We start from the raw sequence: 24,424 nt of genomic DNA, 5'->3' as shown, positions 1-24,424 counted from the left end.
GAGACCTCACCCCGGGCAAAGGGCCAGCCGGCGCCTCACTCGACGGTACCGGTGGCGCAAGCACCCCCGGTACCGGAGGGGAAGGGCGCAACAGCTCTCCCAGGATTTCTGGGGGAACGGCCCGGAGACTCTCGTGCAGAGCGGCTGTGGAGAAAGACATGGAAGCCGATGCAGGTGTCGATGTCAGAGTCTGTTCCGGGTGAGGAGGCTGTTCCGGGCTGTCCAAATGGGAGCACATCGACACCTCTTGAACAGAGGGTGAGCGGTCCTCTCGGTGCCGATGCCTACTGGGTGCCGACTCCCTCGGCGACCCAGAGCTCTCGGTACCAACACGAGAAGGAGACCGGTGTCGATGCTTCTTTGACTTTTTCAAACGAAGCATGTCACCGGAGCTTCCCGGTACCGACGAGGACGTAGAATCCAGCCGTCGCTTCCTCGGGGCCGAGGCCGAAGAAGTTCGGTCTCGGGGGGGGGGGGGGGCTGTACCGCAGGAGCCCTCAGGGTAGGGGGAGACCCACCCGAAGGCTCACCGCCACCAGCAGGGGAATGGACAGCCCTCACCTGCACTCCAGTCGAATCACCACCGTCCGACGACATCAGCACTAGTGGAGGTCCTGGTACCACCGACGCAGCCTTCCGATATCTCGGCCCCGACGACGCAGAGGGTCGAAGCCTCGATGCACTCGATGCAGTCGCGGCCGAGAGCGGAGGTCTTGACACTGTCGACGTCGACGCACTCGATACTCCCGGTGCCGATGAAGAGCCAGAGAACAAAACGTTCCACTGGGCCAATCTCGCTACCAGAGTCCTTTTCTGTAAAAGGGCGCAAAGACTACAGGCCTGCGGGCGGTGCCCAGCCCCCAGACACTGAAGACACGACGCGTGCCTGTCAGTGAGCGAGATTACCCGGGCGCACTGGGTGCACTTCTTGAATCCGCTGGGAGACTTCGATGATATGGGCGGAAAAATCACGCCGGCGAAATCAAAACTCGTAATTGCGGTAAGGCACCAAAAAGAGGGGGAGAAAAAATTCCACCCGAGGCCTCAAAAGGGCCTACCCCGAAACCGAAAGAAAACTTAATGGGGCAAAAACTGGAAATACAGGAAGGGGGAAAAAAGACCGAAAGGCCTTCTTCCGAAATCCCTTTTTTTTTTTTAAGTAGCGAAAAGTCAAAAAGACGCGCGAGGGTCAACTTAAGGGGCGCGAACGGCGTAAACACGACCGAACCGAGCGCGGACAAAAGAAGACTGACGAACACGAGCCGGTTCGGGCGGGAAGACGGCCGCGCATGCGCGGTGCGCATGGGCGCGCGAGGACTAGCAAAGGCCTTTGCTAGTGAAGTTTCCGATTGGAGGGGCTGCCGTGGACGTCACCCATCAGTGAGAACAAGCAGCCTGCTTGTCCTCGGAGAATGCACTTTTTAAAATTTATGGATAAAATGGTGATCCTACATGCCTACAAGGCAGTGAAGCATCTGGAGCTTAGGGGCCACAAGCTTTTGCTTTTTGATGATTTCTTGGCACAAGTATTGGCTCGACACTGGGCTGTGGAAAGTTATTGCTCCCAGATTGCAAATCGAAAAGTATGCTTCACTATTCAATATCCAGCTAGGGTGGAAGTCTTTCATAATGGCTCCACCAGGAGCTGTGATACAGTAGAGGAGCTGAAGAATTTAGTGAATTCCTTGGGAGATGCTGTCTCAGACTAGAATCCAGTCCCATGAATGTATTTGTTTTAGACTTAAGTGTTCATATTGGAATCATGGCTGCCCTTAGGTGGGCCTGTTGTGTTCTCCCCCACCCCCCCTATTGATCAGATGCAAATTTGACCGTCTGACCACATTCTCCAACATCTCAACCTTGTTGTTCTGGGCTTTCATTGGCCTGGAGTTTGAAGTTACCGGTTTTGTTTACAGTCTTAGCCAGGAAGAAAAGAGAGTAGGATGTCTTTGCTGAGGCTCGGTGAATAGCTATATGTCCTGATATTTCCAGCGGATGAGCAAGATGGCAATGGAGTAGGATGTACATACCCTGAGCTCCATGCCATCGCAGAAGCTGAGCGCGGCAACCACTACGGAGGGGATATGAAAACGGCGGAATTTGCTGGAGCGAGGGCTGCAGCCACCACTAGGCAGGGAGGCAGATTGACATCTCCCTGCGAGGGCTAGCACCGGAGCCAAATCCCCATAGATTGGTCCTGACTTGGGCCTGCCCGACACCCACACCGACCCGTCCGATTGCGGAGACAGCCAACTCTGAGGACCCCAGCGATCTTACAGGCAGAGAGCCGACTGAAATCGGAGGTGCGACACAAACAGAGCCCTAGTCGCGCCGAGAGCCCCGACGTCCAACTGGAGCGGAGTCGATCGATGATCAGAGACCTAATCGGACGGACCGCGTGCCTCGGCCTAGGGTGGAAGTTGCAGCGGGGGCTCGGAGCCATCGAAGACCCGGGCCTGGACACACGGGAGCCCGAAGGATTGACTGAGATACCCCGCCAACCCTTGCCACGAGCGCAGCAATCAACATGGAGCATCGAAGATCCGGACCCAGCCGTTCGAGAACCTCGAAGAGGTGACCGAGAAAACCCACTGACCCTCACCACGAGCGCAGCGATCAGCGTGGAGCCGCCCCTGCAATGTTCCGTGGAGATGCGAGATCGAGGACGCTGAAAAACACGACTCACTAGGCTTAACGGACGAACCGGACGCGACACTCACCTCGAGCACAGGTGCGCACAGGACCGAGTGAGTGAACGCCGCATGAGGCCGTGGAGCCAAGAGTTGGAAGCGCCAGAGGGAGCCCAGTAAGACAGCCACGCACGGCAGCCCCAAGACCACGTGCCACTCGACCCGACTTCGGCATCAGACCGACTGCAGCTACCGCCGTCGACGAGATACCTGAACGCGACAACCCCTGCACTACCAACCGATGAACGTTACCACGCCGACAATCACCGTCCCAGCGACGTCCCTCTCCAGATCGGCTGCTTGCTCGTTGGACCTGAATCGGACCCCGCCGATCAGTCCTACCACCAGTGCCAACCAGTGAGAGAGGGACCTGGCTGGTAAGTAGAGCACAGAGCGTGGGATGAAGTGAGGACAGAGCTGGGCGAAAAGTGCAGCAAGGCGAACGGAGGTGAAGGTGAGCAGGGGTTCGCTGGGAGTGGACGCGGCACACATCGAAACTGTCTAAAAGAAAGAAAAAAAAAAAAACCCACACCCAACTCGGTGTACCAGAACTGTATTACCTTTAATACTGTTTTAAAGAACTTTAAATCTGCACTAGCTTACTGTTCACACTGCACTGTGTATACTGCATTGCTTACTGTTTAAAGTTGCACTGCTTATACTGTACTGCTCATATTGCACTGCGGACACTGTTTATATTGAGCACTGCTTACTGTTTAAGCTGCTTTGTTCATACTGCACTGCATACACTGTATTGCTTATACTGCACCGCGTATACTATACTGCTTACTGTTCAAGTTGCACTGCTTATACTGCACTGTTTATATTGTACTGCTCATACCATACTGTGTATACTGTACTGCTTACTGTTTAAATTGTATACGAACCACAGCCAACATGAATACCAAAAAACTATTCATGATAATTTACTTCCTCCCCCTAATCTACCACGCATGGACCACTCCCAACTTAAACGACAGCTTACCTACAATACATAAACCCTACAGACAACCCATCTACAACTCACCAAACCAAAAGAATAACCAACTAAAAGGAAAAATAAATGTATACGGAAATAACCAACAGAAAGGGAAAAAAGGAAACAACAAAACCAAATACCAAGAAAACAGACAACTAATAAAAATTAACACATCTACGGCCCAGACCGAACCATACCATCCAATCCAACTGGGATACGCAAACGCCAGGTCAGTAGTAAACAGACAATCTTGCCCTCCTATTCATCACTGAAACCTGGATCCATGACCTTAAGGATCCCATAATCCTAGATTTATGCCCACCAGCATACAAAATTACCCACTGGACAAGAATCGGGAAAAGAGGAGGTGGTATAGCCATAATATACAAAACCGACTTCACTATCACCACCACAGCTGAATCCATCTTACCTCAACTCGAAATTGCATTGGTAAGAATCAATCACCCAAACCTGCAGGAACACCTTAACGCAATCCTACTCTACAGGCCGCCAGGCAACTGGCAAGACACAAACACACCTCGTGGACTTCATCTCGAACACATGTATCTCTACCTCAAACCTTATCATAATAGGTGACATTAACCTGCACTTGGAAGATCCTACCTCAACAAGCACCCAAGAATGCAAAGAGTTCCTACAATTATGGGATCTTCATGTACCAAATGCACAACCAACACACACCAAAGGACACACACTAGACATTATCGCATATAAATTCGATCCAGACCCAAACCTTATACTAGCAGACACAAAATGGACACCCACACCGTGGTCAGACCACTACAGAGCATATATTTCCCTCCAATGGCAAATGAAAACTACACTCAAAAAACAAGAATGAAAAACCTACACCACGAGGAAAAATAGACCCAGCAATTTTCTGGCAACAGATCTACTATAACGGATGGACAACAAAGGCAGACACAACCAAATTCCTCCTAGATTGGGACGATAGATGCAGAACAATATTAGACAGCATTGCCCCAATTCAAACTAGAACCTGCACAGAAAGAACTCAATACCGTGGTTCAACGAAGAACTGAAAAAACTAAAAACACGGAGACGTGGCTCAATGGTTCCCATGAATGGGATGCAAACATACCAGGCTATAATCTATTTAGGAAGGATAGAGAGGGTCGTAAAGGTGGAGGAGTAGCTCTGTATGTGAGGAATGGTATCACAGCGACTGAAATGCCAGGGACCTGGGGAAAGGAAGAAGTGATATGGATCATCTTAAAAACAGATGATAGAACCTCTGTCCACGTGGGTGTTGTCTACAGACCTCCGACAAAATTGGAGGAATTAGATAAAGACCTGATCGCAGATATTCAAAAGAAGGAAGCAAGAGAGAGGTGCTGTTGCTGGGAGATTTCAATCTGCCGGATGTAGATCGGAAGGTTCCGTCTGCGGAATCAGAAAGAAGTAGAGGGATCGTGGATGCTTTCCAAAGTGTTTTGCTCAGACAAATGGTGATGGGACCCACGAGGGAGGGAGCAACACTGGATCTTGTGCTCACAAATGGGGATAGCGTGTCAAATATCCGAGTGGGTGCCCACCTGGGCAGCAGTGATCATCAAACAGTTTGGTTTGATATAACAGCTAAAGTGGAGAGCAGCCACTCAAAACTCAAAGTCCTGGATTTCAAACATGCTGACTTTAGTAAAATGGGGGAATACCTGAGGAAGGAGATGATGGGCTGGGAGGACGAATAAGAAGTGGAAGGACAGTGGTCCAGGCTGAAAGAAGCTATAAATAGGGCCACGAACCTTTATGTAAGGAAAGTAAATAAAAGCAAGAGAAAAAGGAAACCGATATGGTTCTCCAAGCAAGTGGTTGAGAAAATAAAGGCTAAAGAGTTGGCGTTCCAGAAATACAGGAAAACTCAAGAAAAGGAACACATGGAGGAATACCGGATGAAACTAAAAGAAGCCAACTGGCAAAAGTGCTAGCGGAAGAACAAATGGCTAGAAATGTAAGGACGGGTGACAAAAATTTCTTCAGGTATATTAGTGAAAGGATAATGACTAAAAAGGGAATTGTGAGACTAAAAGATACTGCGAACCGCTATGTGGATAATGATGAAGAAAAAGCAAATTTGCTAAATAGATACTTTTGTTCTGTTTTCACAGAAGAAAATCCTGGAGAAGGACCACGATGGACTGGAAATAGTACAAATGAGAATGAAGTGGATAGAGCACCGTTCAAGGAAGAAAGTGTGTATCAACAACTTGAAAAGCTAAAGGTGGACAATGCCATGGGACCGGACGGGATCCACCCCAGGATACTGAGGGAGCTCAGAGAGGTTTTGGCGGGTCCTCTTAAAGATTTGTTTAATATATCCTTGCAGACGGGAGAGGTTCCGAGGGATTGGAGAACGGCGGAGGTGGTCCCTCTTCACAAAAGTGCTGATAGGGAAGAAGCTGGAAACTACAGGCTGGTAAGCCTCACTTCGGTTACTGGAAAAGTAATGGAAGCGATGCTGAAGGAAAGGATAGTGAATTTCCTGGAAGTCAATAAGTTGCAAGATCCGAGACAACATGGTTTTACCAAAGGGAAATCGTGAGTTCTTTGATTGGGTGACAAGAGAATTGAATCAGGGACGAGCTATGGACGTAATCTACTTAGATTTCAGGAAAAGCTTTTGACACGGTTCCCCACAGGAGGCTCTTAAATAAACTGAACAGGCTGAAGATAGGACCCGAAGTGGTGAACTGGATTAGGAACTGGTTGACGGACAGACGCCAGAGGGTGGTGGTGAATGGAATTCGCTCGGAGGAGGGAAAGGTGAGTAGTGGAGTGCCTCAGGGATCGGTGCTGGGGCCAATTCTGTTCAATATATTTGTGAGTGACATTGCCAAAGAGTTAGAAGGTAAAGTTTGCATATTTGCAGATGATACTAAGATCTGTAACAGAGTGGACACCCGGGAGAGAGTGGAAAACATGAAAAAGGATCTGAGGAAGCTAGAAGAATGGTCTAAGGTTTGGCAATTAAAATTCAATGCAAAGAAATGCACTGAGGCCCAGATGATCAAAAGCCCTGCGCTGTTCCAAACAGCGCCCTAAAAATAGCGCCGGGACAGCGCAGGGCTTTTCTGCATCGATGATCAAAGATAATGCATGCAAATCTAAGCAGCGCTATTATCTTTGATTATCATGTTGAAGTGCGGGAGAATTGCGCTCGAGCATGCGCTCAGCACAATCCTCCCGCACTTCTTCGACAGGTCTGGGCTGACAAAAGCCCAAAACTGTCAAAGTGGCCTGCCGATCCCCTAACAAAGTGGCTGCTGCCGCCGGCGGCCAAACCGACTCCCACCCAGCGATTGGGGGGGGGGGGGGGGGCTGGAGTTCCGGTGGACCTCCGGCCCCCCCCACGACCCCCCCCCCATGTTCACGGAGGGCTGGAGATCCGGTGGTTCTCCAGCCCCCCCCCCCCCCACGAACCCCCAGAGGACTTGGTTGCCGGCTTTAGAGAAACGCTGCCCTACCATCCCATCTGCGACGGGGAGGGGGGGGGGGGGGAATGGAGGATCGGTGGGTCTCCAGCCCCCCTAACCCCCAGAAATCGTTGTGATCCATCGACGGGGGGGGGGGGGGGGGGGGGGGGGTCCACCGGACCTCCAGCCCACCCCAACTCCTCCCCCCCCCCCGGCGTTCTCCACAAATCCCTGGTGGTCCGTGGTGACACATACCATGTAAGAGAATCGCTCCCTTATATGGTATGTAGCCCCGCCCAGCACATCCCAGGATGTAATGGGCGGGGCTGGGCGCCGCCATTTTGAAGCGGCGTCGAAAGGAAGAGGAGGGAGGCATGCAGGCTGCGTCCCTCCTCCAACAAAAGGTAGGGGGGCTGGGAGGGAGGAGGTTGGGTTTACGTGTCACCACGGACCACCAGGGATTTGTGGAGAACGCGGGGGGGGGGGGGGGGGGGGGGGGGGGGAGGAGTTGGGGTGGACCTCCAGCCCCATCCCCCTCGTCGGTAGATTACAGCCCTTGGCCGGAGGCGGCCACAAGGATTTCTTGGGGTTTGGGGGGCTGGAGGTCCAGCACCCCCACCCCCCCCAGCGCTGGTGGGACGGTGGGACAACGCTTGGCCGGAGGCGGCCACGAAGATTTCCAGGGAGTTCGGGGGAGGGTTGGATCGTCCGGGGGGACCGGAAGTCCACCGGACCTCCAGTCCCGAATGCTGTTGCCTTGGGGGGGAACGGGGGCCTGCAAGCATGCAACTGCATGCTGGACAGGGCTCACCATTCCTCCCCAATGATCCGCAAAATCTAACGCCAGCTCAAAGCTGGCGTTGATTTTGCTGCGGCCAGCGACCCAATCTTTGGCGCGCTGATCGCTGATCAATGGGGATGAATGCGTTAAGCGCCAATTAGCATGCATTTGCAAGCTAATTGCGCTAGAAGCCCTGTTTAGCATGCATTTGCATGCTACTTGCGCTGAGAGCCCTCGAGTGCGCTGTTTCAGGCGCTTGAGGGCTCTGATCATGGGTCGGCTGCAAACTCTGGCGCTAGTATGGCGTTAACAGCCTCTAGCGCCAGAGTTTGCTTTTGATCATGAGGGCCTTAGGGAATAGAAATCCACGGGAGACGTATGTGTTAGGCGGGGAGAGTCTGATAGGTACGGACGGAGAGAGGGATCTTGGGGTGATAGTATCTGAGGATTTGAAGGAGACGAAACAGTGTGAGAAGGCGGTGGCCGTAGCTAGAAGGTTGTTAGGCTGTATAGAGAGAGGTGTAACCAGCAGAAGAAAGGGGGTGTTGATGCCCCTGTATAAGTCGTTGATGAGGCCCCACCTGGAGTATTGTGTTCAGTTTTGGTGGCCGTATCTTGTTAAGGATGTAAAAAGAATTGAAGCGGTGCAAAGAAATGCTACGAGAATGGTATGGGATTTGCGTTACAAGACGTATGAGGAGAGACTTGCTGAACTAAATATGTATACTCTGGACGAAAGGAGAAACAGGGGTGATATGATACAGACGTTCAAATATTTGAAAGGTATTCGCAAACGAACCTTTTCCGGAGATGGGAAGGTGGTAGAACGAGAGGACATGAAATGAGATTGAAGGGGGGCAGACAAGAAAAATGTTAGGAAGTATGTTTTCACGGAGAGAGAAGTGGATGCTTGGAATGCCCTCCCGCGGGAGGTGGTGGAAATGAAAACGGTAACAGAATTCAAACATGCCTCGGACGAAGCTTCCTCCATCAACATCGAGGGTGCATGTGGCACTGGTATCAGAGGTTGCAGCGTAGACTAAGGGCCAAGTGGGGCCGCAACAGGAGGCAGGGTAGGCGCAAGCACCCTCAATGCACACCTTTGCAAGAGGCCATCTAGCAGCTCAGGGAACAAGGCCCGTGGTACACTCATCAAGGGCCGACACTGGGAAAGGCTGGGGTGCCGGCTTATTTTGCAGAACTGCTGGAGTCAATACAGGAGCAGGGTCTTGGCTGCTGGGAAACTGACGCGTTGGCACCTCCTGTATGGAGGGGGAGCGGTCCTCCTGGCGCTGATGCTTCTCAGATGTCAAAATCCATCAACGCCCCAGAGCTCCCGGCACCATGTGTCGAGGGCAAACAATGTTGGCCTTTCACATGAAGCGTGTCACCGAGGCTCCTTGGTGCCGACAAGGACGTCTAATTCATGTCGCCTCGGGTTGGGTCCGATGATGGATGGTCCCAGGGGCCCTGTACAGCAGAAGGCCTCAAGACAGGTGGAGATCCACTTGATGCTTCACTGCTCCCAGTGTCTGAGTCTAGTAGCCATGCTTACTGACACTCCCGTTGCTGGAAAATGGACTAGACTCCAAAAATCCTCTCGTTGAGCCTCTATGAAAATCTGGGTCCTCTTCTTCATGCGAAGACAGAGAACACAGTTAGTGAGGCTATGATTGAGCCCAAGAATTGGTCAAGGCCTAAAAGCGGCCTGATGACTAAAAATAAAATGTTATGAAACTTAAAACCAGACAAAATCACCAATACTTAAAGGAAAAATAAAGGAAGGAGGTTCCAGAACAGGAACACAATAAAGGATGAAAAAAAAAAAACGAAAATAGCCGAAAGGCACAAAAAGCTCTCTAGGAATAAGCGATGCAAGGAGATGGTAAAAAACAAACCTTCTCCTCACCGTGGTAGAAAAGAACTGAGACCACTGCGTTCTCGCAGCAGGCGGGAAGGTACTCACACATGCGCGGTGCAGCGTATCTCAAGCTCCGCTAAGCTCTAGTTAGACTTATGTAAATTCCACACCCGGCGATGTATGTCTGCATCACCCACGTGTGAGAATTATAAGCCTGCTTGTCGTCGGAGAATAATTATGGCCACCAATACAGGACAGCTGACACAGCCACTATCATTAGCTCTACTGCCCTTCCATACTTTCTTACCGTAAATAACAAATAAACCCATACTATTGCTATTCTGACATCAGCTGTTCCACTTTGCTGCAAATTAGTGCTCCTGTTCCATGTGGAACGTACTGCAGCAATGCGCATCCCATAGTAAATTACAATGAACACAACGTAGACCGACTGCATATTGTGCCATAATGGATGAAGGAAATGAACAAAAATGTCTTACAATCTCTCATGAAAAGTTATTCAGAGCTTTTAGCTTACCCGTTTTCAGTTTCTCTGCTGGTGTTCTATCATCCAAACTGCGTTTGCTTCTAGAAGAAATGGATTGAACCTCATTAACTGTCAGAGCTTTATTTGTAATTTGTTTCCTTCTGCCTCTTCTCAGTAGACTTACTGGAGAAGAAATTTTCTCAACAGCCATGCTGTGGCCTCTTCTAGGATTTTCTTTTTCACTCTTATCAGCTTTGCCTCTGCCCATTTTGTGGCCTGTCACTTCTATCTCCTTTAAATGTGGCTTATCAACTTTCCCACATTTTCTCGCACCTGCACCAGATATATTATCTTGGGCATCATAACTAAAACCATCTTTTTTCAGTTCAGTCTTATTCTTTGAAAGTTTTGCTCTACGACCTGTTTCACTTTCCAGTTGATTCTCAAGTTTCTGTTGGGATATTTCCTGATGTATTACACAGACAGCTTCATTTTTTAATTTTCTCTTTAATACTCTTCTTATATTGCTGGATGGTTCTTTTGTATTTATTAAAGTTTCCTGTACAACACCAGAAAAAGTCTTTCTTCGAATTCTTTGGCTAATAGGTTGAAAATCAAAAGCAGTTTTCATTTCTGTCAATGATTTTTTAGCAGATCCTTTCTTTTTATTTGAAACAGGACTAGTTTTCTGATTAGCTTTGTTTTCCTTGGTGTGCAAATTCTTGACCACGTCATCATTCAAAACAGGCATATTTTTAACAGCTGCCATGTGTCGTCTAAACCTTGAATCAGCTTTTGATTCATTTTCTGACTGACGGAACAAAGCTGGATAAGATGATAATGGTGACAACTGATCAATTATATTTTGATTTTTCCCCTTAACAGGTTTTATCTTATTTACAGATGAATCTGATTTAATTGTTGGTTCTCTGAAAGCTTTTCTTGTTCGGGTCACTTCAGTTTTATGCATTTTACTTGCCTGATCTTTCAAAGATCTTCTTAAATTCCTAGTTTCAACTACTAATTCTTTACTCTTTTCTTGACCTCTTAAAATGGATTCTAATTCAGTATTTCCAATTTGTTTTTTTGCTTCACATGTTATCTTTCCAAATTGTTGGGACTGAAGTGCTTTTTGTTTTGCATTCCTAAGTGTATTTGTGTTGGTAAGTGTCTCATTGGTACTCCCGGCAATCTCTTGCTCAGTTACTTTTTGTGTATTCTTTGCCGTCTGCATTCGGGTTTGTTTTCTTCCTATAGTAGAATGTGCTCTTACAGAAACTTCTCTGTTATTCTCTACAGTATTTTCTCTTCGGGATCTTTTACCTGGCACCACAGATGGCTGCAACTCTAATTTACTTTTTCTTCCAAGTCTCCTTCTAGTTGATGAAATTTCTTTTTCATCTTCTATTGTCTCTTGATTACACTTGCTTGTTTGGACAGGTGCCTTAAGGTAAGTCAATACAGGATGCCATTGTACAGATTTTTTAACTTGGACAGGCACTTTTGTTTCAGTAATGTGATCAATTTGCTTCAGTAAAGAATTGTTCACAGTTAACTCAGAAGTCTGTAAATTATTTTCCATACTTGGAGACAATTTTTCCAGTTTTTGCTGGGAACCTTGACGCACAGGTTCTCCAGGGTCTTGATCTCTTACAGGCTGTGGCTTACTCCTTTTGACCCTTGTGGACCTTCTTGTAGTTTCTTTTACCTCTAAAACATCTTTAATTATTACCTGATTTGAAACTTCTGAAACAGCATTTTCTTCTATACATTTTTTTCTCCTTCCTTTTTTAGTTTTCTCGGTTAGTGAACATTCAGAAAAAAGTTCTCTCTTTGGTGTTTCATTTATACTTTCTTTAGTTTGTTGAGTAGTTTCTGATGCTTTAACTTTCGTCTTACTAATAGGTTTTTCATGTGTTCTTGCTAAAGATACTTCAATTTTCTCTTTTCGTGGTCTCCCTCTCCTTTTGGGTAAATTAGATACCGGAATGCTGATTTCTCTCGCAGATAAGGAAATACTTTCTTGTATAACCTGTACATTTGTGGCCTGAACATTTTCAATAGAAAATTCTTCAATGGCACTTTCATTCAGAGTTTGGTTCAATTTTCTTGGCAACTTTTTAGCTGGGTTAGTTTCTTTAACAAGTTTAGTGTTGATTTCAGCAAAGTCCTTTTGTACATAAATATTCTGTCTTTTTCTAATAGATCTTCCACTAATTTTTTCTTTAGGACTTTCCATTTTTGTTGAGCTCTGAGATTTTTGTTTAGTATGAGACGTTTCTACTTCAACAGTTTCTTTCTGTACTTCTCCTGTTGTATCTTTATTCCCTTCAGTCTTAGAAACGGTTTCTTTAGATTCTGCAACAAACAGAAGTACATTTTAACTTCTAACACATTTGCTAAGATGACATCAGTCAATTTACATATAATTTACATAACACCATTTTCTTTCACAGTACATTTTCCATGCCTTTATTAAATTTGACATTCCACAACTATGCAGTTAATAAAATAAGCATAAACAGTAAAGATGAATTAATACAAATCCAAGCAGTTCAGATCAGAGGCAGGCAGAAATAACACAGATTAATTAACAAAGTTCTTACTAAAGGGTAGAACAGATAGGCTAAATGAAAAAAAGGAAAGGAGGAGTTAGAAGAGTAAAGAAACCTTGGCTTGGTCTCTAAGCCCCAGCCAGGAAAGCATACCCAAAGAGAGCTAGTTTGTTAGTTACTAATATTAGGTTGAAATAGGGCCCAGGATTCCAAGGCCAACCTGAAGTGTTTTTAAGGCCAGATTTAATTTTATATGAGAATTTCAGTTTAAAAATGGTAAATCATTCCAGAGAGTAGGTGACAGCACACTAAAGGAAAAGAGCATTTATTAAATTCAAACATATTATATGTGGGAATTAACAAGAAGGTTCTGAGAGAAAGAGAAAACAGTTGTTATATCTTTAAGCCCTGATAGAGAGCATTGCAGTAATAACAAGTGTGAAAACAAAAAAAGGCAGGACTCAAATGTGAACTGCCTTTGTGTCAAAAACATTCCAAATATAACAAGAGTATGGAAGGCGTGTAAGAAACTCCAAACTAGGCTATCACAATTTACTGATCAAAAGTCAAACAATTACCCAGGAGAATGCCTAGAATTTTTATGCGGTCCCTCAGTGATTAGAGATCCATACAGTTCCCTGGAAAAGACAGCTTCTGCCTTTTTAGGGTTTAATCCACTGTTACAAGGTTGTAACTGATGTTAACAGCCTGAGAGAGACAGTAGTCAAAAGTACAGTTCGAAGTACCTCAGACAAAGGGTTAAGAAAAATATTACAAAGCACAGGTTAAATCCAAGCCTTGATGTACCATAGTGAACATTACAGACATCTAAGAAAACTGTTCCAAACACCATAAACACACCTATCTGGATGAAACCAAAGCAGTCTTTCTCAGGCCAATTCATCTAATTAACAAGGGGATAATCCAAGATGTTAAAATACTAACAGACAGGTCTAATAAAATCAGAAAGACAGTCCTACAAGTTAAGTTCATATGAATGAACTCCACTATACACCTATTTCAGGGTTGCCAACGTACTGTGAAATGGTCTGAAATCTGTTTGCTTGGGGGGAAGTGCATTTGTCTTGCCTAAGAAGTTTTAGAGTTGCTTCTGGATACAGTAAATTTGATATTAAGCAGTAACTGGATGTAAGTTGGGGCATTTGCCTTGACTTCTTAATAGTGGACAAATGATTGCTTGCTTCCAGCAGTCTAGTACCTCAACCATCTCAAGGCTGATAGTGAAAACAGAGTGTAAGGCAGAAGAGGTTTGCCTAAGATCTTTAATGAGAAGATGGTAACAGAACATTTAACATAAGAATAGCCATACTGGGCCATACCAATGGTTCATCTAGCCCAGTGTATCCTGCTTCCAACAGTGGCCAATCCAGGTCACAAGTACCTGGCAGAAACTCAATTAGTAGCAATATTCAATGCTACCAATCTCAGGGCAAGTGTTGGCTTCCTCTCATACAGTGGGGGAAATAAGTATTTGATCCCTTGCTGATTTTGTAAGTTTGCCCACTGACAAAGACATGAGCAGCCCATAATTGAAGGGTAGGTTATTGGTAACAGTGAGAGATAGCACATCACAAATTAAATCCGGAAAATCACATTGTGGAAAGTATATGAATTTATTTGCATTCTGCAGAGGGAAATAAGTATTTGATCCCCCACCAACCAGTAAGAGATCTGGCCCCTACAGACCAGGTAGATGCTCCAAATCAACTCGTTACCTGCATGACAGACAGCTGTCGGCAATGGTCACCTGTATGAAAGACACCTGTCCACAGACTCAGTGAATCAGTCAGACTCTAACCTCTACAAAATGGCCAAGAGCAAGGAGCTGTCTAAGGATGTCAGGGACAAGATCATACACCTGCACAAGGCTGGAATGGGCTACAAAACCATCAGTAAGACGCTGGGCGAGAAGGAGACAACTGTTGGTGCCATAGTAAGAAAATGGAAGAAGTACAAAATGACTGTCAATCGACAAAGATCTGGGGCTCCACGCAAAATCTCACCTCGTGGGGTATCCTTGATCATGAGGAAGGTTAGAAATCAGCCTACAACTACAAGGGGGGAACTTGTCAATGATCTCAAGGCAGCTGGGACCACTGTCACCACGAAAACCATTGGTAACACATTACGACATAACGGATTGCAATCCTGCAGTGCCCGCAAGGTCCCCCTGCTCCGGAAGGCACATGTGACGGCCCGTCTGAAGTTTGCCAGTGAACACCTGGATGATGCCGAGAGTGATTGGGAGAAGGTGCTGTGGTCAGATGAGACAAAAATTGAGCTCTTTGGCATGAACTCAACTCGCCGTGTTTGGAGGAAGAGAAATGCTGCCTATGACCCAAAGAACACCGTCCCCACTGTCAAGCATGGAGGTGGAAATGTTATGTTTTGGGGGTGTTTCTCTGCTAAGGGCACAGGACTACTTCACCGCATCAATGGGAGAATGGATGGGGCCATGTACCGTACAATTCTGAGTGACAACCTCCTTCCCTCCACCAGGGCCTTAAAAATGGGTCGTGGCTGGGTCTTCCAGCACGACAATGACCCAAAACATACAGCCAAGGCAACAAAGGAGTGGCTCAGGAAGAAGCACATTAGGGTCATGGAGTGGCCTAGCCAGTCACCAGACCTTAATCCCATTGAAAACTTATGGAGGGAGCTGAAGCTGCGAGTTGCCAAGCGACAGCCCAGAACTCTTAATGATTTAGAGATGATCTGCAAAGAGGAGTGGACCAAAATTCCTCCTGACATGTGTGCAAACCTCATCATCAACTACAGAAGACGTCTGACCGCTGTGCTTGCCAACAAGGGTTTTGCCACCAAGTATTAGGTCTTGTTTGCCAGAGGGATTAAATACTTATTTCCCTCTGCAGAATGCAAATAAATTCATATACTTTCCACAATGTGATTTTCCGGATTTAATTTGTGATGTGCTATCTCTCACTGTTACCAATAACCTACCCTTCAATTATGGGCTGCTCATGTCTTTGTCAGTGGGCAAACTTACAAAATCAGCAAGGGATCAAATACTTATTTCCCCCACTGTATCTCAATATAGACAATGGAGATTTCCTCCAGGAACTTGTCCAAACCTTTTTTTAAACCCAGATATGCCAACCACTCTACCACATCCTCCAGCAGCGAGTTCCAGAACTTACTATTCTTTGAGTGAAAAAAATATTTCCTCATCATACACCCCCCTCAGCCGTCTTTTCCAAGCTGAAGAGCTCTAACCTCTTTAGCCTTTCATCATACAAGAAGAGTTCCATCCCCTTTATCATTTTGGTGGCTCTTCTTTGAACCTTTTCTAATTCCGCTATATCTAAGGGCGACCAGAAATGAACACCATACCTCACCAGGTGAGGATAGGTGTATCCTATGGAGCGATACAGTGGCATTTTAATATTCTTATTTTGTATCCCTTTCTCAATAATTTCTAGTATCCTGTTTGCTTTTTTGGCCACCACCGCACAAAAAGATTTCAGCATATTGTCTACAATGACACCTAGATCTTTTTCTTGAGTGCTGACGGCTAGGGATTCAGATTATTCTTCCCAATGTGCATCACTTTGCATTTGTCCACATTAAATTTCATCTGCTATTTGGAGGCCCTGTATTCCAGTCTAAGGTCTTTCTGAATTTTTCACAATCCGCATACATTTTGACAACTTTGAATAGTTTTGTGTCATCTGCAAATTTAATCACCTCACTTGTCATTCCGATTTCCAGATCATTTATAAATATGTTGAATAGTACCGGTCTCAGTACAGATCCCTGTGGCACTCCACTATTCACCTTCCTCCATTGAGATAAATGGCCATTTAACTCTACCCTCTGTTTTCTATCCAATAATCAATTTCTAGTCCACAGGACATTGCCTCCTATCCTATGACTTTTTAATTCTCAGGAGTGCCCCTTTTGCTCCTTCATAATCTAACTGTCCCACAGATTCCCACACAGGTTTCTGCTTCTGATGTACCTGAAAAAGGTGTTACTATGAGATTCTGTCTCCACGGCAAGTTTTTCTTAATATTTTCTTTTAGCCTTCTTTATCAGTACTTTGCATCTAGCTTGTCAGTGCTTATGTTGATTCTTATTTTCTTCATTCAGATCCGTTTTACATTCTTTGAAGGATGCTCTTTTGGCTCTAATAGCCTCTTTCACTTTACCTTTTAACCACACTGGCTGTCATTTGCTTTTCTTTCCACTTTTGTTAATACGTGGAATACATCTGGTCTAGGTTTCCAGTAATAGACCTCAGAGATGTGAGGGTCTCACCCACAGCACAAATGGAGGGAATTCTTAAAACTAAAAGGACATCATGAACTAACTAGCAGTCAGGTGGTGTTGAGAGCAGGCAATACAAAACTAGACACCTGAAGCAATTCTGACTAGTAGGGTCACAAGGAAGATAATTCTAACAATAGAGTTGTCCACTAAAAGTGATAATTAAGGTGCCTATTTCATAAAGAAAAAATAGGAACCAAAAATATGCCTTGATTTAAGGGCTGGTGTAAATGCCTGCATCTAGATATTAGCAAGAACATGTATAAATAGTAGCATTTAATAATTTGCGCATATACTTGGACATGCCACTTTGAATCTACCCAAGTCCATCATAAAAGTACATGCCATGAGAATGTGTGCATTTTTACACACATTAGAATTTTGTAAGAGGCTACCTAGGTTCAAAAATGACTAAAATAATGGTTATGTGTATTGTCTGCACCTTAAACTAGGTGCCACCATATAAAACTACCCCTAGATATGGAAAGGCATCTGGTCTGACTAACCTAACCTCTTGGAAGGCCAAAGCAAAATCCTCAGAATCCAGATGAGTGGAAGAGAAAGTGGGTTGAGTAAACTTTGTTAATACCCAAAATAGTCTCCCCAGATGCAAGTCTTTTTGGGGGGGGGGTTGGGTAATGTGCTCAAATCTGTTTTATTAAACACATCATATATCAAACACTAACATAAAACAGTGCTCTAAATCATTAACAAAGCGGCTGACAGGAAGAACATATATACAAATTCCTCTTTTACCCCAACCTTCCATTCCCTGCCCGTGTCCCCTTTTCTCCAAAAGACCTCCAGTTCAAAAGGCTGGTTTCTTACACCTCGCAAACTGGCCCTCCCTATTCCATCTTGAACTATAGCTCTCTCCTCTAGTCACCCCATATGAAACCCTTAACCTCTGTCCTCCCCCCCCCCCCCCCCCCCCCCCCCCCCCCCCCCCCCCCGGTTGAGGTCACATGAAAAAGCTGCTTCCCTTCCCTAGAAAGGGCTGACCTCCAACCCCTTTTTATATCTGCAGTGTGCTCAAAGCTAGGCTGTGGGGCTGGAGAAGACAAGGACTGCACATAATCCTCCCACACATCCAGGAATCGGTTCTTGTGTTTATGCGTATGATTTGCTCCTCTTAGCTCCATAATCTTAATGTATGACACTTGTTGAGCCAATGCCAAAATGTGGGGGATTTTTCAAGTGCCCAATATTATAATACACATTTTCCTATACCATTTCCACTTTCCTCACCAGTAGGTGAGTTTTTGCCCCTCTTCCCAGGGATTCTAATTCATCTAACACAATACTTAATGGAATAAAATGAATTATCCTGCCTGTAATTTGATGGATATTTCACCACTGCTTTCCAAAACTGCTCTATGTGGATACACCACCAAAAAGCATATAAAAAAATTAACATTGGCCATTTTACACCTCATGCAGGATGGAGTAGCCGTGTACCTGAAAGGCAGGCTTGAGTCTGTGTAAAGTATGCTCTACGTTAAATTCTAAACCGACACTCATGCAAATCTGTCTAATGTACTGTTATTTGTATTCCTGCTGTTAACTTAATTATTGGCAACATAGTCCTATATCCCAAGTCCTTCTCCCAGCTTGCTATTAGCTCTTAGTCATCTCTTTTACTCTCCTTAATGATCTGTTATGCAAACCTGAGACTGGTGATTTAAATTCATCTGGCGTTTCAACCAAGCCCTCAGTTTCCCACCATACTGGGTATGTGATCCTTCTGGCATGAGAAACAATGCAATGTGCTAGCTGCATGTACATAAATTGATCTGTTTGTCCAGCTGAAGCTGAGATAAAGGGCAACCTTGCCTGGTGCTGCTAGCAATTTGAAATTACCAAGATAGTGGCACATTAGCCCAAATCATCTCTGTAGGCTTCTTATAGAGTGTTCTCACATCCCTCTGAAATAGCCCTTGTAGTCCATATTGGTCTAGCACTGCATACATATAAAGCCAATACCACCCAATCAGACTTTCTCCAAATCAACACTAATGAGCAGATAAAGTGAATGATACATACCTGTAGCAGGTGTTCTCCGAGGACAGCAGGCTGATTGTTCTCACGACTGGGTGACGTCCGCGGCAGCCCCCACCAACCGGAAGAAGCTTCGCGGGCGGTCCGCACGCAGGGCACGCCCACCGCGCATGCGCGGCCGTCCTCCCGCCCGTGCGCGACCGTTCCCGCCAGTTGAATGACAAGCAAAAATGATGAAAACGCAACTCCAAAGGGGAGGAGGGAGGGTAGGTGAGAACAATCAGCCTGCTGTCCTCGGAGAACACCTGCTACAGGTATGTATCATTCACTTTCTCCGAGGACAAGCAGGCTGCTTGTTCTCACGACTGGGGTATCCCTAGCTCTCAGGCTCACTCAAAACAAGAACCCAGGTCAATTGAACCTCGCAACGGCGAGGATACAACAGAAAATTGACCTACGAAGAACAACTAACTGAGAGTGCAGCCTGACCAGAATAAATGCGGGTCCTGGAGGGTGGAGTTGGATTTACACCTCAAACAGATTCTGCAGCACCGACTGCCCGAACCGACTGTCGCGTCGGGTATCCTGCTGGAGGCAGTAATGTGATGTGAATGTGTGGACAGATGACCACGTCGCAGCCTTGCAAATCTCTTCAATAGTGGCTGACTTCAAGTGGGCCACTGACGCTGCCATGGCTCTAACACTATGAGCCGTGACATGACCCTCAAGAGCCAGCCCAGCCTGGGCGTAAGTGAAGGAAATGCAATCTGCTAGCCAATTGGAGATGGTGCGTTTCCCGACAGCGACCCCTAGCCTGTTAGGGTCGAAAGAAACAAACAATTGGGCGGACTGTCTGTGGGGCTGTGTCCGCTCCAAGTAGAAGGCCAATGCTCTCTTGCAGTCCAATGTGTGCAACTGACGTTCAGCAGGGCGGGTATGCGGCCTGGGGAAGAATGTTGGCAAGACAATTGACTGGTTAAGATGGAACTCCGACACCACCTTCGGCAGGAACTTTGGGTGGGTGCGGAGCACTACTCTGTTGTGATGAAATTTGGTATATGGAGCATGAGCTACCAGGGCTTGAAGCTCACTGACCCTACGAGCTGAAGTAACTGCCACCAAGAAAATGACCTTCCAGGTCAAGTACTTCAGATGGCAGGTATTCAGTGGCTCAAAAGGAGGTTTCATCAGCTGGGTGAGGACGACGTTGAGATCCCATGACACTGTAGGAGGCTTGATAGGGGTCTTTGACAAAAGCAAGCCTCTCATGAATCGAACGACTAAAGGCTCTCCAGAGATGGCTTTACCTTCCACACGATAATGGTAAGCACTAATCGCACTAAGGTGATTCCTTACTGAGTTGGTCTTGAGGCCTGACTCTGATAAGTGCAGAAGGTATTCAAGCAGGTTCTGTGCAGGGCAAGAACGAGGTTCTAGGGCCTTGCTCTCACACCAAACGACAAACCTCCTCCACTTGAAAAAGTAACTCTTTTTAGTGGAATCCTTCCTAGAGGCAAGCAAGACACGGGAGATACCCTCAGACAGACCCAACGCAGTGAAGTCTACGCCCTCAACATCCAGGCCGTGAGAGCCAGGGATTGAAGGTTGGGGTGCAGCAACGCTCCGTCGTTCTGCGAAATGAGAGTCGGAAAACACTCCAATCTCCACGGTTCTTCGGAGGACAACTCCAGAAGGAGAGGGAACCAGATCTGACGGGGCCAAAAGGGTGCTATCAGAATCATGGTGCCGTGGTCTTGCTTGAGCTTCAGTAAGGTCTTCCCCACCAAAGGTATGGGAGGATAAGCATACAGGAGGCCGGTCCCCCAATGAAGGAGAAAAATGTCCGACGCTAGCCTGCCGTGTGCCTGAAGTCTGGAACAGAACAGAGGCAGCTTGTGGTTGGTCTGAGAGGCGAAAAGGTCCACCGAGGGGGTGCCCCACTCTCGGAAGATCTTGCATACCACTCTGGAATGAAGCGACCACTCGTGCGGTTGCATGATTCTGCTCAGCCTGTCGGCCAGACTGTTGTTTACACCTGCCAGGTATGTGGCTTGGAGGAACATGCCGAACTGGCAAGCCCAACGCCACATCCCGACGGCTTCCTGACACAAGGGGCGAGATCCGGTGCCCCCCTGCTTGTTGGTGTAATACATGGCAACCTGATTGTCTGTCCGAATTTGGATAATTTGGCAGGACAGCCGATCTCTGAAAGCCTTCAGTGCGTTCCAGATCGCTCGGAGCTCCAGGAGGTTGATCTGCAGATCCTTTTCCTGGAGAGACCACAGACCCTGGGTGTGGAGACCATCGACATGAGCTCCCCACCCCAGGCGAGATGCATCCGTCGTCAGCATTTTCGTGGGCTGTGGAATTTGGAATGGACGTCCCAGGGTCAAATTGGTCCGAATGGTCCACCAGAGCAGTGAAGTGCGGCAACTGGTGGAGAGGCGGATGACATCCTCTAGATTCCCGGTGGCTTGGAACCACTGGGAAGCTAGGGTCCATTGAGCAGATCTCATGTGAAGACGAGCCATGGGAGTCACATGGACTGTGGAGGCCATATGACCCAGAAGTCTCAACATCTGCCGAGCTGTGACCTGCTGAGACGCTCTGGTCTGCGAAGCCAGGGACAGGAGGTTGTTGGCCCTCGCTTCGGGAAGGAAGGCCTGAGCCGTCTGGGTATTCAGCAGAGCTCCTATGAATTCCAGAGACTGGGTTGGCTGGAGATGGGACTTTGGGTAATCACATCACAAACCCCAGCAGCTCCAGGAGTTGAATAGTGCACTGCATGGACCGGAGGGCTCCTGCCTCCGAGGTGTTCTTGACATCCGAGGTGTTCTTGACCAGCCAATCGTCGAGATATGGGAACACGTGCACTCCCAGCTTGCGTAGATACGCCGCCACCACCACGAGGCACTTTGTAAACACCCGTGGGGCAGAGGCGAGACCAAAGGGCAGCACACAATACTGAAAGTGCCGTGCGCCCAGGCGGAATCTGAGATACTGTCTGTGAGCTGGCAGTATCGGGATGTGAGTGTATGTGTCCTTTAAATCCAGGGAACATAGCCAATCGTTTTTCTGAATCTGGCAGAAGGGTGCCCAAGGAAAGCATCCTGAACTTTTCTTTGACCAGGAATTTGTTCAGGCCTCTCAGGTCTAGGATGGGGCGCATCCCCCCTGTTTTCTTTTCCACAAGGAAGTACCTGGAATAGAATCCCCGCCCTTCCTGCCCGGGTGGTACGGGCTCGACCGCATTGGCGCTGAGAAGGGCGGAGAGCTCCTCTGCAAGTACCTGCTTGTGATGGGAGCTGAAGGACTGAGCTCCCGGAGGACAATTTGGTGGAAGGGAGGCCAAATTTAGGGCGTATCCGCACCGCACTATTTGGAGAACCCACTGGTCGGAGGTTATGAGAGGCCAACTTTGGTGAAAAAATTTTAACCTCCCTCCGACCGGCAGATTGTCCGGCACGGACACTTTGAGGGCGGCTATGTTCCTGTGGATCCAGTCAAAAGCCCGTCCCCGGCTTTTGCTGTGGAGGCGCAGGGGGTTGCTTAGGCGCATGCTGTTGACGAGAACGAGCGCGCTGGGGCTGTCCCTGTGCCTGTCGAGGCCTTCGGGCCGGCTGGGTGTACCTACGCTTGGCAAAAGCATAGGGCGCAGCCTGCCGGGCCCGGGAAAAACGTCCACCTGCTGAGGTGGATGCTGAAGGCGCCCGGTGGGAGAGCTTGTCGAGGGCGGTTTCCCGCTGATGCAGTTGGTCCACCAGCTGCTCGACCTTCTCGCCAAAAATATTATCCCCCCGGCAAGGGACGTCGGCCAGTCTCTGCTGGGTGCGGTTGTCCAGGTCAGAGGCACGCAGCTATGAGAGCCTGCGCATCACTATACCTTGGGCCGCAGCACGAGATGCCACGTCACAGGTGTCATAGATACCCCTGGACAGGAACTTTCTGCACGCCTTCAGCTGCCTGACCACCTCCTGATAAGGCCTGGACTGCTCCAGCGGGAGCTTATCAACCAGGTCCGCCAGTTGCTTCACAGTGTTCTGCATGTGGATGCTCGTGTAGAGCTGGTAAGATTGGATGCGGGTCACGAGCATGGAAGATTGGTAGGCCTTCCTCCCAAACGAGTCCAGAGTGCGAGACTCCCGCCCCGGGGGCGCCGAGGCGGTATCCCTCGAACTCCGTGCGCTCTTGAGAGCAGAATCCACGACCGCCGAGTCATGGGGCAATTGGGGCCGCATTAACTCTGGGTCCGAGTGGATTCCGTACTGGGACTCTGCTTTCTTGGGAATGGTGGGATTAGATAATGGTCTCATCCAGTTCCGAAGCAGTGTCTCTTTGAGGACATTGTGCAACGGCACCGTGGAGGACTCTCTAGGTGGTGATGGATAGTCGAGAACCTCGAGCATCTCAGCCCTCGGCTCATCCACAGAGACCATGGGGAAGGGAATGCAAATGGACATGTCCCTTACAAAGGAGGCAAAGGAGAGGCTCTCAGGAGGCGAGAGCTTCCTCTCTGGTGAAGGCGTGGGGTCAGAGGGAAGGCCCGCAGACTCCTCTGAGGAGAAATATCTGGGGTCCTCCTCTTCCACCCCACGAGGCCTCTTCCTCGGTATCGGACATAAGCTCATGTAGCTGAGTCCTTAACCGGGCCCGGCTCGACGTCGAGGCACCGAGGCCTCGGTGTCGTAGAGCGGTGGACTCCCGCGCCGGCGGGGACGAAGCTCCCTCCATCGACGTCGACTCCACCTACGTGGCGGTCGAGAAGGCCTCGGCACCGGGCTACAGCTCGCCGGCGCCACAGTCAACGGCGCCGGCACAGCCTGGCGCATCAGCCCTTCCAGGATCCCCGGAAGGATGGCTCGGAGGCACTCGTCCAGGCCCGCTGTCGGGAAAGACGGGGGGGGGGCCAGTAGAGGTGTCGGTGCCGGAAGCTGCTCGGGTCCAGGAGACTGCACCGAAGTGCTGGGACCCTGACGCGTCGGTACCTCCACTACCGAAGGGGACCTCTCCGCTCGACGCTTCGGCGTCGACTCCTCGCCGGCACCGATAGCCGGATGCATCGAAGGCGACCAATGACAGTGCTTCTTTGATTTTTTGCGGTGCCCGTCATCGGCGCCAGGTGGAATGGAGGAGGTCGATCCCCCTCGGTCTCGAGGAACCGGGTCAGACAGGGTTCGGTCCCGAGGGCCATGGGCAGAGGGAGTGACCGGGGCCGATTGCCCACGCGGCCTCTCACCCCTATCCTCACCGGAGGACCGGCGGGCCGACGGGACCTGTGCTCCTGGGGTCGATGCCATCGGTGCCGATTTC

At 48.2% G+C, this 24,424-nt stretch overlaps 1 protein-coding gene across 1 annotated transcript in view; it reads right to left on the bottom strand.

Moving 5' to 3' along the window:
• LOC115471258 (proliferation marker protein Ki-67-like) overlaps positions 1 to 24,424 on the bottom strand; it is a gene marked incomplete at its 5' end in the record, with an annotated part of 176,303 nt that overhangs the window by 8,972 nt on the left and 142,907 nt on the right. The window contains 2 exon segments of the mRNA XM_030204959.1: positions 10,305 to 10,731; positions 10,768 to 12,611. Of these exon segments, the coding sequence (XP_030060819.1) occupies positions 10,305 to 10,731; positions 10,768 to 12,611 (2,271 nt within the window).

This window comes from Microcaecilia unicolor, chromosome 5 (assembly GCF_901765095.1).
Source record: "Microcaecilia unicolor chromosome 5, aMicUni1.1, whole genome shotgun sequence".
In the NCBI taxonomy this organism is placed as follows: domain Eukaryota; kingdom Metazoa; phylum Chordata; class Amphibia; order Gymnophiona; family Siphonopidae; genus Microcaecilia; species Microcaecilia unicolor.
Note: the sequence above shows the minus strand (reverse complement) of the source record. Positions and strands in the feature narration are given on the sequence as shown.